The 16,395-nt window shown below is 40.4% G+C and overlaps 2 protein-coding genes and 1 pseudogene across 8 annotated transcripts in view; 1 reads left to right on the forward strand and 2 right to left on the reverse strand.

Moving 5' to 3' along the window:
• Window positions 1-122: 122 nt before the first annotated feature.
• On the reverse strand, window positions 123-2,321 carry Rps27a (ribosomal protein S27A). Of its 2 annotated transcripts, NM_024277.2 has the most exons (6): window positions 2,122-2,321; window positions 1,962-2,026; window positions 1,487-1,541; window positions 984-1,069; window positions 572-703; window positions 123-310 (listed from the first exon to the last, which is right to left on the reverse strand). In NM_024277.2, the coding sequence occupies exons 2-6, from the start codon at window positions 2,007-2,009 to the stop codon at window positions 161-163; spliced, it is 471 nt and encodes a 156-aa protein (NP_077239.1). In that variant the 5' UTR covers window positions 2,010-2,026; window positions 2,122-2,321; the 3' UTR covers window positions 123-160. The 2 variants fall into 2 exon arrangements, with proteins under 2 accessions (NP_077239.1, NP_001029037.1); NM_001033865.1 differs by having other exon boundaries at window positions 1,962-2,321.
• Clhc1 (clathrin heavy chain linker domain containing 1) overlaps window positions 2,231-16,395 on the forward strand; it is a 30,411-nt gene continuing 16,246 nt past the window's right edge. The window contains exons 1-7 of one of the 6 annotated variants that reach the window (NM_028504.1): window positions 2,231-2,421; window positions 7,785-8,043; window positions 10,317-10,537; window positions 11,934-12,067; window positions 14,731-14,932; window positions 15,015-15,127; window positions 15,653-15,737. In NM_028504.1, the coding sequence (NP_082780.1) occupies window positions 7,867-8,043; window positions 10,317-10,537; window positions 11,934-12,067; window positions 14,731-14,932; window positions 15,015-15,127; window positions 15,653-15,737 (932 nt within the window). In that variant the 5' untranslated portion in view covers window positions 2,231-2,421; window positions 7,785-7,866. Of the gene's footprint in view, window positions 2,422-2,446; window positions 2,563-7,784; window positions 8,044-10,316; window positions 10,538-11,933; window positions 12,068-14,730; window positions 14,933-15,014; window positions 15,128-15,652; window positions 15,738-16,395 lie in introns of those variants that run through there. The other 5 variants (NM_001163521.1, XR_001780065.2, XM_006514818.2 and 2 more) reach the window with 5 other exon arrangements.
• On the reverse strand, window positions 6,300-7,758 carry Gm12090 (annotated as a pseudogene).

Consider the following 16,395-nt stretch of genomic DNA (forward strand, 5'->3'; position numbering starts at 1 on the left):
CTTAGTGCCTGCCATCATGCCATGCCATGATGCCAAGTTTTATATTGGCTTTGACAGCTGCAGCTCATACAACATCACACAGCCAAAGAAACATTCTTTAAATGTACAATAAAGCACAATACTAAGTACGAGTTCCTTCTTTTTATTAACGCATACACAACTACTTGTCTTCTGGTTTGTTGAAGCAGTAAGTCAGACAACACTTGCCACAGTAATGCCTGTCAAAGTGGCTTCCCATGAAAACTCCAGCACCACATTCATCAGAAGGACACTCTCGACGAAGTCGGCTAATTTTGCCATTTTCATCCACCTGCAAAACAAGAATTTACTGTAAGATGATTTCACAAAACATATTCTGAAACCTGATTTAAGTGACTCAAGCTATTGATCTCACAGTACCAATTTTTAGTGGTTTAAGTCAGTTCTCCAAATTAAAAATCCTGTTTCCAATTCTATAAACTCACTTAAATATCAAAGGGGAGTTCACTTTCAACTCCAAAAGTACTTCCAAAAGTTAGTTGCTCAGATCTTATTCCAAGTGGAACCCATGTTTTGCTAACACCACACTTACCTTATAGTATTTCAGCACAGCCAACTTAACCTTCTTCCTCTTATGCTTGTTCTTCTTGGGAGTGGTGTAAGACTTCTTCTTCCTTTTCTTAGCACCACCCCGAAGTCTCAACACCAGATGAAGGGTGGACTCCTGTTAGTGGAAGATGAAACAGCAGCACTGTAGCATCAACAAGTCTAACTCCAGCCTGTCAAAAAGTTGGGTGGTGTTGGGCCTGTCACTCCAGCACTAGGAATTTTAAGGAGGCTCAGGAATCCAGTTCAAGTTGGCCCTGAGCTACAGGAGACTGCTCTCTACAAAAAGGGTCAACCAACCATCGCATATTTTAAAATCATGGAACAGCTACAGTGCTCAGCAAGTGTTAGTGGATTCAATATCATCCCTTTTTCTGCATGTTTTCCCTCAAACAAACCTTTTGAATGTTGTAGTCAGACAAAGTCCGGCCATCTTCCAGCTGCTTACCAGCAAAGATCAGCCTCTGCTGATCAGGAGGAATTCCTATTAGAGGAAAAAATACTGGGCTTAATAGAACAAGGTACATTCCCCATTGTTGTGAATCAAATGATTGCTAACAGTGGTCACAGACTTAGATGCAACTTTTTCCAAGAGTAAAAGCCCTGGAACTTTCTCTGTAACCAGGCTGCCTCTACCTCCTTAGTGTTGAGATTAAAGTGTGGACTGGGCCATTGCCCAGCCTGAGCATTTTATCGTCTTTGTGACTCAGTAAACAGTTCTAGATTAACTTTTAAAAGATTTGTCCTGCAGAGTTTCCAGTTAATCAGATAGCCTGACACTAATGTCAGGAATATTTTACTTTCAAAAGCATCTAAATTTATTAATCTGTTTTCTACCTTAAGAACAAACGTGTCTAGGTCACACAAGCCAGTCATTTTTCTAGTGACAAACTTTACTTGCCTTCCTTATCCTGGATCTTGGCCTTTACATTTTCTATAGTGTCCGAGGGTTCAACCTGCCAAGTTTTGATATATGTAGTTAATATACGGTTACATAGTAAGTCATTAACTGCTAGCTTTATACAAAACGAGCAAGGAGGAGGTGAGCTAAAGGTAATCAATTAAGATGACACCGCGTGCAAACTACCCAGAGTGCTACAATCCAAATTAGTCCCCATACCAGGGCGAGCGACGGCGGGGGAAGCACAGGAACGCGTCTGCCCGGAGAAAAGCGTCTCCCATCACCTACCCTACATTTCGCCACTCGGGATAAAGCAGGCTAAACCGTACCACACCGAAAACCAAACGTTGTTTTTGCTAAGCACCATAATCTCAGCTCAAAGCCAAGTTTCACAACTCAAAACTCAGAAACCCGCCCTCAAACACTAAGGGCCTCAGTCAGGCCTTGGCTTCCTCAACGGCAAGGTGGCCCGTACCTCGAGCGTGATGGTTTTCCCCGTAAGGGTCTTCACAAAGATCTGCATCGTGGCGGCGGCTCCACCTGCATTCGAAAAGAGACGGATTAGATCCGACGACACCCGTGAGAGCGACGCGTAGCGCCACTAGCCAGAGCGCGGCCACAGAGCATACACTCACCCACGATGGCGGATCGGAAAGGAAGATCCGAGCGTGGCCGACGGGGTCTCCTGGCCGAAGGACCCGCCCCTTAGGCGGCCACACACGTGCCTGCGCGCTGCAGCGGAATCGCGGCTGTCTAACGCAGTGCCAGATTTGCTCGTTCGCTCGGTTTCTTTACGCTCTTTTCTCGGTTTACCTCAGAATGGCCTCGAAATGATGTGCTCAACTAAAAAAAATGCCTCAAAAGGCTTTCTTATACAGCCGATGCGATTAAGAGAGGCTTTCCTTTAAAGGGGGCTTGTGAAACATAAGAGAGAGGTAAAACAAGTCTATCTGGGAATTGTAGTTTTACACTGCTTTCTTCTTGTTAGAACTACTTGTCCCAGGATGCATTTCCACACTTCCCGGATACCTGATTACACTGTCTAAGCTGTGGAGTGAGGGTTAGGAGAGAGTCAGGTGAGGACTCAGGGGATGAGGCACTATGATTTGCGCGTGGGTGGGGACTCTCTGGAAATGCCCCGGAGGGAAGGCTTAAGGGCTAGAAAGGCATTTGGGGGCTGAAGGTGTCTGTCACACCGTAGTGAGCTAGCCACATCTAAGGTATAGTCGAAGTCTTTCTAAGTGCAGGTTTCTGCCCCTCCCGGTAGTCCCTTCCGCTACCCTTCATCCGATCGGAAGAAGCTTTTGAGCGTCACGCGCCTCCCTAGTATGAAACGGTTAAATGTATTGGAATTTTCATCTTTTCACGTTTTAAAAAACATACGATAAGAAAATCTGCAGAATGTTTAGTTTTCGACTATAAGTTTAAATGTGGAGCGTGTCCATCCTGGAGAAAATAGGAGCATGTGCCCTCGGGGAAACTTGAAGCTGTTAAAAGCTGGTGCCTTCTCTCAGTCCCTTCTCCACCTCACAAACCCAGTGCCCTTTCTAATGCACCCTCTCAATGTCTTTTCACCCTATCCGTAAGCGTAGGCGTGCTCCGTTTTCTTACAACGAGGATCCGTAACTCCCTAATAATCTCTGTTTGCTCTTTCCTCATTTTAATATACTAGCTCTGCTGCCTCCAAATTACACATTTTGAAAAGTAAAAATGTAGGGCTAGGAGATGACACAGTAGCTAATATTCGATATGCAGAACCCTGGGTTGGAACTCAAGCACCCACTTTTTAAAAAGGTTGGTGTGCTTGGTGGAGTCTGTGACATGGTAGGCCAGCAGAGACAGGAGACTCCCTGGACCTCATTGGCCAGCAGGTTCAATGAGAGATGGGGGCCGACGACCCTACACCCACACATGACATACATATTTCTTAAAATAAGATGGGGCTTCCAGATGGCTCCATCAGTAAAGAAAATTTACATCTGCTCTAGATCTGATCAACCTTGAGATTCAATTGGTGGAGAAAACCAACTCTAGCAAGTTGCCCTCAGACTTTCACAGCGCTCCCTACCCCCGAACTAACGAAGTGCAATAAAAATTTAAAAATAAAAGGTAGACTGATTAAGAAGACCCACACACACACTCAATATAACGTGATCCTCCTGTCTCCACACATGTACCCACACGAATGTGAACATAAACAGAAAAGCAAAAAGTGATGGTGTTATTCCACATCATTCAAATATTTTACTTTGGGGTTAAAGGTTATCTGAGCATGTGTGAGGCCCTAGAATTGATATCCAACACTACAGAGAATAAAATGTGTTGCTTCAAGTAGGAACAAGGGCATAACATAAAAAGATAGCTTTGTCAGAATAAAAGCCCCTAAAAGGATATTAATAGGACACCAAAGGAGGAACTTGGGTTTCTGCCACTACTACTCCGATGTGTGCCCCAGTGACTGTGCCCTTCCCCTGTCTTTGACTATTTGCAATTACATCATCTGTGTCTTACCAAATTTTAAGCTCCAAGGAGCCAGGACCTTATTTTACTTATTGCTGAATCTCTAGCAGTAAAATATTAAATAGACATCCAATAGTGATTGAACTAATGAGTAAAACAAATTGATTTTATATTTGAGAACACTTTAGGGCAGTGATATGGCTCCAAGAGCTAATGCACTTGCTGCCAAGACTGCTGATCCAGTTGCTGGAACCTCCATGGAGGAGGAAGAGGAACGGGCTTCCATAAATTGTCCTCTGACCTCTATGTGTGTACCGTGACAAGCATGTGCCCACACACAGACACTAAGTGATTGTTTTTGTAAAATTGGCACTTTAAGCATACATTGCTTATGGCTTTGCTCAGACTACTTTATGTCCTCTTGTAAATTATGTCCTCTTGACTTTTTGTTATCCAACTCATCAAAATTATTGTGGTGTCTCCCTTATTTTTTTTTTATTTTTAGTTTATTTATTTATTTGAGACAGGACCGTACTATGTAGTCTTGGCTAGCCAGGATCTCACTATGTAGACCAACTTGGCCTTGAACCCACAGACGATCAGCTGTTTCCCTCTCAAGTGATGGGATTAAAGACATGCACCACTATGGAGACTGGTGTCCTGATTCATGTCTGTGGTATTTGAAGCTCAATACATTAGTTTAGATAACTGGTTATATAGCTATATTGCCAATATATCATAAAGTTAACTGAAACACTTATTCAACACATCATTATTTATAGTAGTAAAAGTTCAATAACTAATTGGGATGATTAAATAATTAATGGAATCTCATGCCATGAAAAACTATGCAATACTATCATTAGAGCTCTTTAGAATAAATAAATAAACATTGTTTTTTGACACAGAATCTAACTGTGTAGCCCTAGCTGGTCTGGATTTTACTATGTAGACCAAATTGGCCTTGAACTCATAAAGATCCAACTGTTTCTGCCTCCCAAGTGCTAAGATTAAAGATGTGTCCCAAAAAAAATTTAAAAAAAAGGTGTGTCCCACCACAGCAGTAGCTTAAAATTTTTCTTTTTTGATAGCTTCATATATTTAGTGAGTTTTAGTCTTTTTCACTATCACCCTGTCTCATCCTAACTCCTCCTACTGAAACCCTTCTTCCCAACAAGGCCCTTTCTGCCTGTGTATGTGTGTGTGTGAGTGTGTATGTCTCTGTGTGTGTGCATGGGCTTTGCCTGTGCTTATGTCTGGTGTATCACTTGCATGCCTGGTGCCAGTGGAAGCCAGAAGAAACCATCAGTTTGCTGGAACTGAAGTTACAGATGGTTGTAAGTCACTATGTAGGTGCTGGAATCAAATCCAGATTCAATAAAAAATTAACCAGTGCTTTTAACTGGGACCATCTCTCCAGCCCTAGAAGTCAAGTTTTGTTGTTATTGGAATTGATCTGTTTATTTAAGCATGTGGTGTGTTTTTGTCATATGGGAAGTGAAGGCAGGAAGGTGAGTTATTCAAGGTCATTCTCAGCTACTTAGGAAGTTAGGGTTGCCACAAAGCCTGTCTTTAAACAACAATTTAAAACAATTCAAAACTCAACTAACTATGGTCATTGTTTGATAGATCAATGTCACAGGCACTGAGGTAGAGAAGTATTTGACCTTGTTTGTATCAGCAAGAAGCATACACAGTCATTCCTCACATGAAAAAAGAAACCTTTTGGGAGAGCAAAGTCTCAGCTACTTTCCATTTCACACACCTTAAAATAATTAAAATGTGATATAAAATTTTAAACAGAGGGCTGGAGTATTTCTCAGTGGTACATAGCTTACTTACCATGTTCTAGAGACTGATTTTATCCCCAGTGTTCTGAAATACATGGTGGGTTTGTTTTTAAGTGTTGAATTGAAACCTAAGAAGCTATCATTTAAGTGATACACATGAGAGGAGTCAGCTTGGTTTCCAAAGGAAAGGGGGTTTTCTATGCTTGATCAGCATTCTGGCAGGGTTTCTTGTGTGGAGGTCAGAGGACAGCTTTGTGGAGTTCGGTTTTTCTTTTCCCACCTTTGTTTTGGTCTCTAACTCAGGTCTTCAGGCTTTTGCCCGCAAGTACATTATCTGTTGTGCCCTAAAGGAGGAGTTCTTTGGTTTTTTGTTTTGTTTGTTTGTTTGTTTGTTTGGTTTGGTTTGTTTTTCAAGATGGGGGTTTTTCTGGCTGTCCTGGAACTCACTCTGTAGACCAGGCTAGCCTCGAACTCAGAAATCCTCCTGCCTCTGCCTCCCAGGTGCTGAGATTAAAGGCATGTGCCACCACTGCCCAACAGGGAGGAGTTCTTTTTTTTTTTTCCAATTTGCCAAGCTGTGACTGTTTATTAACTGACCAGATTACAAAAATACCATGGCTGACACCTTAGTTCATCCGTCTAATAAGCCTGTTTATCTGGTCTTCCCTGTTGCCAGCATCTCCGTCTTCTACAAAGTGAGTTATCTTTTTCTTCATTCCACCTCGTGGGGAAGATAATTTGAAGGGCCACAGGAAGTTATTTGCTTTCTTGAAGCATTTCCCAATTGTATAGATCGCATGAATTAGATCCTCCATGCAGATGATGCCAAACTTACCAGGAGATAGCGCAATCAAGGAATTATCTTTTTTTTTTTTTTTTTTTTTTTTCCGAGACAGGGTTTCTCTGTATAGCCCTGGCTGTCTGGGCTGTCCTGGAACTCACTTTGTAGACCAGGCTGGCCTTGAACTCAAAAATCTGCCTGCCTCTGCCTCCCAAGTGCTGGAATCAAAGGCGTGCACCACCACTGCCCGGCTAGGAATTATCTTTCAAGGCAATCCGCTTCTTGTTGATTTTTGCCGTAGCCTCGCTTGTAGATGAGTTCGTTTATTGACTTCAGGTTAGGGTTGCCTCATGCAATATACGATTCCACAATCCCCAGCATGTTAATTGAAGCCTTTTTGAGCTTAACAAAGGTGCCATTGAAGAGCTGTCAAAGACAAAGAAGCTGCAATACCTTGCGGACCTTTGAGCTTACTCCATTGATACCTCGGATTCTGATGACAAAGGCCAGTTTTGGTTCTCTGGGCACATAGAAGTTCCCAGATTCCTTGCCATCCTGGCCATCCGAATCTCAGTCCAGTACATCTATCTGCCTGTACTCCTTGTGATAGTGCTGTGCCTTCTCGTAGATGAGCTTCCTCCTTGCCTTTCGAAGTGTCTTCAGGGCAAACTTCTTCCTCAGGCGCTTCACCTTCAACTCTGTGAAATTCCTTCGCTTTTTCTTACGGGTTTCTGGCACAGTGGCAACCTTCTTTTTCTTCTCTGGAACAGCCTCCGTGGTTCCAGCCAGAAAAGGAGAGAGAGAGAGAGAGAGAGAGAGAGAGAGAGAGAGAGAGAGAGAGAGAGAGAGAGAGAGAGGGAGGGAGAGGGAGAGCAGGGAGGAGTTCTTTTTTTTTAAGATTTATTTATTATTATATCTAAGTACACTGTAGCTGTCTTCAGATGCACCAGAAGAGGGCATCAGATCTCATTACGGATGGTTGTTAGCCACCATGTGGTTGCTGGGATTTGAACTCAGGACCTTCGGAAGAGCAGTAGGTGCTCTTAACCACTGAGCCATCTCTCCAGCCCCAGGGAGGAGTTCTTAATTGACATTTCATTTGTATTCTGTAGTCTAGCATGAATGGACATTTTAAGTCATTGACTGGAATATTTATCTCAATAACAGATCTCTTAATTTTCCTTTTGACACATACGTATTTTTAAATTGACTTTTGACTTAAAAGGTTTACACCTACACATTAACTGACTATCATGTTTTCTTTCAGGCTCACTAAAGCTTTGGCTTTATGGCAAAAGAAGGTCAAGGTTTAATTTTTCTCCGGTGAACAAGCTTACAGATTAAGATTTATGTCCGTCCAAGAAGTAAACACACATGCAGTTCTCCCTCCTATCGTTAGTAGAAATGACAAGGAGTTTTTGGAAAGCATACAAAGATACATAACTACAGAAACCAAAAGAGTGGGTTGCAAAGAGGAAGGACCTGCTGATGAATATTACACCATATACCGAAACGTTTTCGACAAGGTACCATGATGCTCTTGAGTAGGGCATGTTTCAAGAGGCTCTTTGTTACCTAGCTTAACTACCACCTCAGTAATGCTACTTGCCTGCCTGGCCACTGCTTTCTGAATGCTAGTTTGGGGAAATTCACCCATTTTTGTTAAACCAGGATGAAGAGGGAAAGCTCAAGTGCAGAATTTACATTTCCTGATGACTAGTTAGGCTAGTTAGAGTCAATTATTTTAGTTTAGCAAGTAGTATTTTTTCCCCCAATAACTGGTTTGTACCCTCTGGTAATCATTTCTAACGTTTCAAGTGAAGGTGCTAATTTGCTAGAATTTGCATTATGAACAAGAACTAGTATTTTATGTTCTGGGTTTGTTTGTGGTATCAGTAAAATCTTGGTTTAGATATGATATGGCATGGTAAATTGAGACCTCTTGAGCCAAGTGCTATGCCACATGCCAGTCATCCCAGCTGGTAGGGAGGCTGAAGATGGGGAATCCTACACAGCCAGGAGTTGGCAGCCACCATGGACAACATTATGACATAAAATCAGTGAATGAATCAATGAATGGAATTTCATCTAAACAGTTTGAGCCCTTTTAGAGTGCTAGATATGGTGGTATTCCTTTGCAGCTTCCACTTTAATGCTTTTCTGTATATTCTAAATGGTATCCATCGGTGTTCTGCTGAGACCTGGTTCTTGTAGCACACTGGCATGATCATTGTTCATGGAGTTACTGTAGTCGTATTGACTACCCATTCATGTACCTGAGTTGGGTTATTAGAGCACACAACAGGAACACGTGAGCTAAAAGATGAACATGTATCAGATACTTAGTGTGGAAAGCTTTTCATTATGAAAGGGTCCTCTTTGAGGTAGACGGGGTGTGGCTATGGCAAAAAAATTAAAAAGAGCACTGTATTCCTCAGCTGCCTTTTCCTGGTACTTGCTGCAGATTAATGACCTCTCTAGATCACTTGTGATAAAAATGGATGTCTTCCTGGATAACTTTCTTTCGATACTATTTAGCTAAACAAACAAACAAACAAAACCACTTGTAGGGGATAACACACCCAAGAAAAGTAGCAGAGAAAAACAAGCATAATTTCAGATTTCAGAGAAAATTTTGGATCGATTACTTTTATTCCCTATACATCATCAATATTTAAAAAACAAAGTTTTTGTTTTGTTTCATAACCTATTTAAATTTTTTGATAATTTTTGTGTAGACCTAGTATTATATCAGTGATGGATATACAAGATTAAGAAAAAACAGCCCTAATAAAGGGGCATGTGCTGTGGAGCCACCTCCACCACTCCCTGCTCCTCCCCTGCTTCATGGAAAGTAGCCTTTCTGAGCGCATTTAGGTTTTTTTGTTAACCTTTCTTTCTTTTTTCTTCTCCACCCCCCCCCCAAGACAGGGTTTCTCTGTGTAGCCCTGGCTGTCCTGGAACTTACTTTGTAGACCAGGCTAGCCTCGAACTCAGAAATCCGCCTGCCTCTGCCTCCCGAGTGCTAAAGGCGTGCGCCACCACCGCCAGGCTTTGTTAACTTTTCTACTGTTCTTTTTCTCTGTTATACTTCCTGAAAGTTGCTTTGCTTACATATTATTGGAAACTATGACTATGTAGCCATGTAAACTGTTTTCACAGTTGTTTGACATGTTGAGAATAGAGATACAATTAGGAGCTCTGATCTGATTTTCCTAGTGGAGGTGAATGAGTTCAGATTACAGTATCTCCGTGGGGGATAGAGAGATTGCTCAGTGGTTAACTAGTGCGTAAAGTGCTCTTCCAGAAGACCTGAGTTAGATTCTTAGTACCCACATCAGGTAGGTCATAACTACGAGTAACTCCAGCTCTAGGAGATCTGAAACCTCTGATTTCTGCATGTACCTACACTCACATGCACACACCTGCACACAGACACACATAGAAATAATTAAAAATAGTATAAAAATAATGTAAAAATTAAGTCAAGAGACTAGATTTCAAAGGAGTAAGAGATATATAATTAAAAGACCTCCAGTTGAGAAATGTAAACCTAGTATTATATCAGTTCATGTCCCATGTGTGAGTTCATACCAAGCATAAGAAAGCCCTTTTCATATCTAGGATCACAGTGTCTACATAGTGACCCATGGAGAGCATATGCTTGGTGGTTATTGTTTTTAGTGCCTACTCATGTTGAGTTTGTGTAAGATGTTTATATGTCTAATTAATAATTATGTTTCACCTAAAAATAGCCTCCTTAAAAGGCTTTTCATCACCATATTTTCTGTTAAAAAAGTTCAGTGCCACAGACAGAAAAATCATATTTCAGGTAATAGACTATGTCAGTGCATACAAGTCCATTCTTACTGCAATCAAAAAAGAATATGACGCCTTTATTGAGACAATAAAGAAAGGCCGAAGAACTGCTTTTTATCTTCATGGAAAACTTAAAGTTTTGGCAAAAGAGCCTACAGCATTGGTGTATCACCAGAGAAGAGCAATCCAACTCGAAGCAAAGTGAGTGTGTCAATAACTAACTAGAAAAGTGTCATGCTACTGGGTGGTAATCAGCGAGTCTTTTATAAAAAAAAAAAAAAAAATCACTGTTTTCTTTATGTTACTATTTTGAGATAGGGTGTCACATTTTAGTCAGAGCTAGCTGAATTCACCAGGCTGGTCTTGCTCAAGGCCTTCAGCCTTCAAGTTACAGGTTACAAGATTATTCCATGCCTGCCTTTAATTAAAATGTTATTTTAAGCTATATTTTATATTCCCTTCTACCAACTATTCTATATTTCAAGTTAAACTTAATTTTGCTTGAGAATTTGTATGATGCCTCTTGATATTATGAAGTTACATCATGGTGTCATAAAAGGAAGAAAGTTATTTCATGCATGGAAGATTTGTCAATACAAGTTCATGCTTCCCACTTGAATGACAGCACTTAATCTCCTGATTCCAGTAGTAAGAAACCCACCAAGGAGAACAAAATCCTCCTTGAAAACGATTTTTAAAAAATTAGATTTCACTATGTAGCTCAGACTTAGAACAATCCTCCTGTCTCAGCCTGCCAAATGCTCGTTTCTTGGCTACAGTGTGGTCTAATAATACTACTTTGAATTTCTGACCTCCAGAATGGTGAGAAGATAAATGTTACTTTAAGTCACCAAATGTGTAATAATTGTTGCAATAGCCCCCAGCAAAATGACAGTTTCTTGTTTGTTTGTTTGTTTAAAGCTTCTTTAAGCCTAGTGTGGTGGCTCATACCTGTAATCCAGCACTTGGGAGGCTGAAGGAGTAAGATAACAAATTCAAAGCCAAATTTAGCTATATAAGGAGACCCTTCCAAAAGAAAAAAGAAAAAGAAAAGAAAAAAGGAAAACTAAAAATACATTTTCAGTTGTAACTGAATAGATGGTGTTTTTGGCTAGATAACATTTATTGATTTGAAATGGGGTTTGCATTATGCTTTTTTTTTTTTTTGGTTTTGTGTTTTTTTGGGTTTTTTTTTTTGTTTTTATTTTGTTTTTGTTTTTTTGTTTGTTTGTTTGTTTTGTTTTTTGAGACAGAGTTTCTCTGTATAGCCCTGGCTGTTCTGGAACTCACTTTGTAGACCAGGCTGGTCTCGAACTCAGAAATCTGCCTGCCTCTGCCTTCCAAGTGCTGGGATTAAAGGCGTGCGCCACCACCACCCAGCTTGTATTATGCTTTTATTGGCGATCTGAGAGGGAATTTTTCCTTATTTGTGGTGTGTCACCTTCTGAGTATGGATTTTTAAACTTCTAGTTCATAATGGCTCAAATTATAATTAGTCAAATAAAACAAAAATCTAGTCTTTTTTTTTAAATATTGTGAATCAAGAATTAGATTGGTTGTGACAAGCATATGAAAACATTTCTGTTTTGTTTTTAAGAATGAGGATTATTGAAAATAATTCCACAGCAATTCAATTGCAAATAGATCAGATGAAGCAGCTGAGAATGGAGTATGACAAGAAAGAAGTAAAGCTCTGTGCTCCCTCCAGACAGCTTTGGAAACCTATCCCAGGTGCAGTATCGTGTGTACAGTTCTATACCAGAGACATTCCCCAGTGTGTCCCGTTGGCTGTCTCTTACACAGCTAGTATAAGATGCTCATATATGAACAGTCAGTTGTACAAGCAACTTTAGGCAGGGTACTGTCCAGGACAGAGCAAACTTCAAGCAATCCTGAAGAATGTGAAGACTTACAATCTGCCCAGGTCACATGGTGTGCAGTCAGAAGCTCTCACATCAATGTTGGCATCATTTGAGAACTATTAGAAGTGAAGATCTGTGGAGTTGGTAAGATTAGCAATTAAAGTGATTACTGTGCAAACTCAAGGTTCAAACCCCTCTCCCATGCAAAAGCCAGTGCCTGCTCTGTAATCCAGTTCTGGGGTGGACAGAGACTGGTAGAAACAAGTGGACACACACACACATTTGTGGATCTTATCTCAGACTTATAATGTCAGAAACTTGGTGGTTGAGTCCAGTGGGTGACATCTGAAGTTCTGATTATTCTGATTGAGAGCCACTGGTGCACTAACAACTCTAGTGTATTAAGTTTGCTGAAAGACATTTGTGGTGATGTCTGAGTTTACTGGTTTCATATCCTAGCTTCATGTAGAACTTGGAGAGATTACTTTGATGAACAGATTATGACTCAAGACTAAGGATTGTAACTCCAGTACTTAAAGCAGTTTTTTGCACAGTATTTATCCAGAGACAGAACCAGTACGTGAAAACTTTAGAAAGACATATTTCACCTATATTGAAGAAGCTGTGTTTTTATCAACCCAGGTTTTCAAATTCTCTGGCATTTGGTAATAGTAGGGTTACTTTCAAATGCAAAATCGTGACTAACAAACTCCAAATAATAAATGTGAATAAACACAGAATACATGGCACATTGGTTTACTACCAACAAGAGTCATGGGGAAAGAATGCTTAAAATCTAAAAGGGTTAATCCTGAGGATAGGGAAATTCTGGAGAGGGTAGATTTGGATGTGTGTCTTGTTTTTTAATGCTTTATTTTTTTTTTATTATTTTTTGTGTCTGTGGGTGTTTTGTTTTGAATGTATGTCTTTGTACCACATGCATGCCCAGTGCCCATAGAGGTTAGAAGGTATCATATATCCTAGAAATGAAGTTAAGACAGTTGTGGGCACTAGAAATTGAACCCAGACTTCTGTTAGTAGAACCAGCACTCTTAACCAATGAACCGTCTCTCATGCCCTCTGTAGGTATTTTTTATTTTTATTTTTCGGGTTTTTTTGTTTGTTTGTTTTGTTTTGTTTTGTTGTTTTGTTTTTCGAGACAGGGTTTCTCTGTAGCCCAGGCTGGCCTCGAACTCAGAAATCTGCCTGCCTCTGCCTCCCAAGTGCTGGGACTGAAGGCGTGCACCACCACGCCCGGCTTATTTTTTATTTTTTATTTTGATCTAAGATGGGTTCTTTCTATGTAACCTGGCTATCCTGGAACTTCCTATGTAGACAAGAATGACCTTGACCACACAGAAATCCACCTGCCTCTGCCTCCCGCTATCCCTCTCTGTACTGGAATTAAAGAGTACAAGTGTGTGTGACAGGATTTTTCCCTGTCCAATTACATTAAAATAATTAGTGCAGCAGGAGGCCTGTGATTGGACAGGAAAAGGGGAGGCGGAGCTAAGAGTTGCAGAGACAGAGAGCATCTCAGGAAGGACAGAAGAAGAACCTGAACCAGCTTGGCTTTAAATAGCTACAGGTATATCATAAAGGTTAGAATAATTTGTCTAATTTAGGTGGGCAGCTTTTATTATTATCAGTTGGTTCTGAAATTATTGTATTGGCATCTTGTGAATTGGGAATTTATTGATACATAAATCTGATTGGTTAATTAAAAGCTTCAAGAGTTTTGATTTACTTGGTTACTGGAATGTGGGACCACCAATTACAGGGGTTTATGGCTGAGAAGGAGCTAGCGGAGCCAAAGAGCTGGGAACACAGCGATCAGTCACTGTAGGGGCTAGCTAGAGACTGAGCTGGCGCGGTGTGGCAGCGAAGGGAGCTCTCCAGGCCCGCCAGAGAGTTGGAGGGCAGAGAGAGTTGGAGGGCAGAGAGAGTTGGAGGGCAGAGAGTAGCCCAATGGGACCATGCGAAGTCAGAAAGTAGCTGGATGGTAGCACAGGAACTTGGTGGGTCATTTTTTAATATTTCCCTCAGAGAGAGAGAGAGAGAGAGAGAGAGAGAGAGAGAGAGAGAGAGAGAGAGAGTGTGTTTGTGTGTGTGTGTGATGAACACAAAGGACATTTCAAGAGTAAGAGACATCTCAAGATTTAATAGGCATCAGTTTTGTGTTGGAAAAAAAATTGTCCCAGGTTAGCTCTTAGTAATGGAAGCTGTGGTGTGAGAAATCCATTGGCCTAATCTTCAGTTGTTAGATGCTCTGGTTTGTATTGAACTATCCTTGATGCTGTATAAAACTCAGAAGGGGTTTGAGAATTTGCCTATTAAGTCTAGGGTTCTCAGTACCACAATAAACAAACAGATGTAAAAAAACAAAACAAAACCCTATTAGCATTAAAATTTTTGTGATAATGGTATTTATGCTTGGTAAGCTTCAAGTACCTGTTAGTATTTCTGAATTATTTTATAATACAGTAAACATTCCTACATAAGACTTCAGGGTTTTTGTTTGTTTTCCTGTAGGGATGACTCTCCAGGACTCCGTTAATCTGGAAGCACTCAATAAACATAAGCAGTATCTTGAAGATAAATATATAAAACTTAAACAAGACATGTCAACGATGTATGTACCAGCCCAAAAGAAAGCTGAACTAGATGAGGAAATGGTTGTGTTACTAAACCGGAGAGATATAGCTGAAAATCTGAAAAAAGACCGGCAGTTTCGGTATGAATGTTGGTTATTGTAGGTGTTTTCTCTCGCTCTGCCATGTGACCCTGCTCAGTGTGTTGTCCGTGCTCTTTTGCAGCCATCAAAGACTGCAGGTTATTTCACACACACTTACTCCATGGATGAAGCAGAACATGAGAATCTCATTTCAAGATGTCATGGAGAGAATTCGGAAAACCAAAGCTATCTACGGTAGTTTATCTGTATCTTTAATTAGCAAGAATAGTAGAAGACACTTTCCCCCAGAGCTAAAGGTTTTCCTAGGCTTAGTTTTAAAAATCTAAGCAAAAATATACTTACCTCTGCATGGGATTAGATGACTGGGGAATGTAAAGCCCTGTCGAGGCAGTGAGAAAAACACCAGGGGACTGGAGACGGCTCAGTGGTTAAGGCTTCTCTGTCAGGGGACCCACAATCAGCTCTCAGCACCCATATGGTGGCTCAAAAATGTAACTCCAGTTCCAGAGCATGACACCCCCATGCAGACTATATGCATGCAGAACACCAGTGCACATGAAATAAAAATGACTTTGTAAAGAGAGAAGGAGAAAAATCCCTCATTCTTGAGACTGAGGCCACGGAGGGGAAGTGACTCACTTTAGGAAGGGGCTGGTGTTGTGTGAAAGCAAAGTAAAGCATGTTGTTGGCTCTAAACATGTTTATTTCTATTGCTAAACAGGCTGATAAATCATCACAAATTGTCCTTTCAATATTTAGGCTATGACAACATTGTTGATGAGATATTTGAAGATGACCCAAACAAGAAAAAAGAAGCTATAGTTATGCTTCACTACATTGAAAGGTAAGTATCATTTGTATTTTGGGTTTGCTTGTTTGTTTTGGGTGGATTTTGTTGTTGCCTTTCTTTCTGTTTGCTTGTTTATTTTGAGATAACATCTCACAACCCAAAAAGCCTCACTACCAAATATAGGATGGCCTTGAATTCCTGATCCTCCTACTGCCTCCCTCCTGACTGCTAGCCTGCAGGTTTGTCTTTTGTAATGTAAAAATTCTGTTCTAGTTGACAAATTTAAACAAAAAATTAGAAATTTCTTTTTTCATCAATTTTTATGATTTTTTTCAGAAAATTGCAGAATACCCTACCTACTTAAATCTTTTTATAATTATTTTTATTCTATGACATTAAGTTACTTGTTACCATATATAAAATTTATTTTTAATTTTAACACTTTCTTTATTCTGTGAGGGTCATTGGGATAGCAGTTCAAGTACAACTTGAAAGAATTCTTACATAATTCCAGGTTACAGACCATCATTGTAGAGACTCAGAACCCGAAGCATCTGGTAGTATTATATCCATAGTCAAAACACTCTACATGGATATCTGAGATAGGTGAAAATATTTTAAAGCATTTACCTTCAAAGTTAATGTACAGGCTGCCAAGGTGACGTGTAATCATATGTAATATCTATGCTCTTCAATGATAAACAGTTTTCAT

The sequence above is a fragment of the Mus musculus genome, chromosome 11 (assembly GCF_000001635.26).
Source record: "Mus musculus strain C57BL/6J chromosome 11, GRCm38.p6 C57BL/6J".
Taxonomy (NCBI): Eukaryota; Metazoa; Chordata; class Mammalia; order Rodentia; family Muridae; genus Mus; species Mus musculus.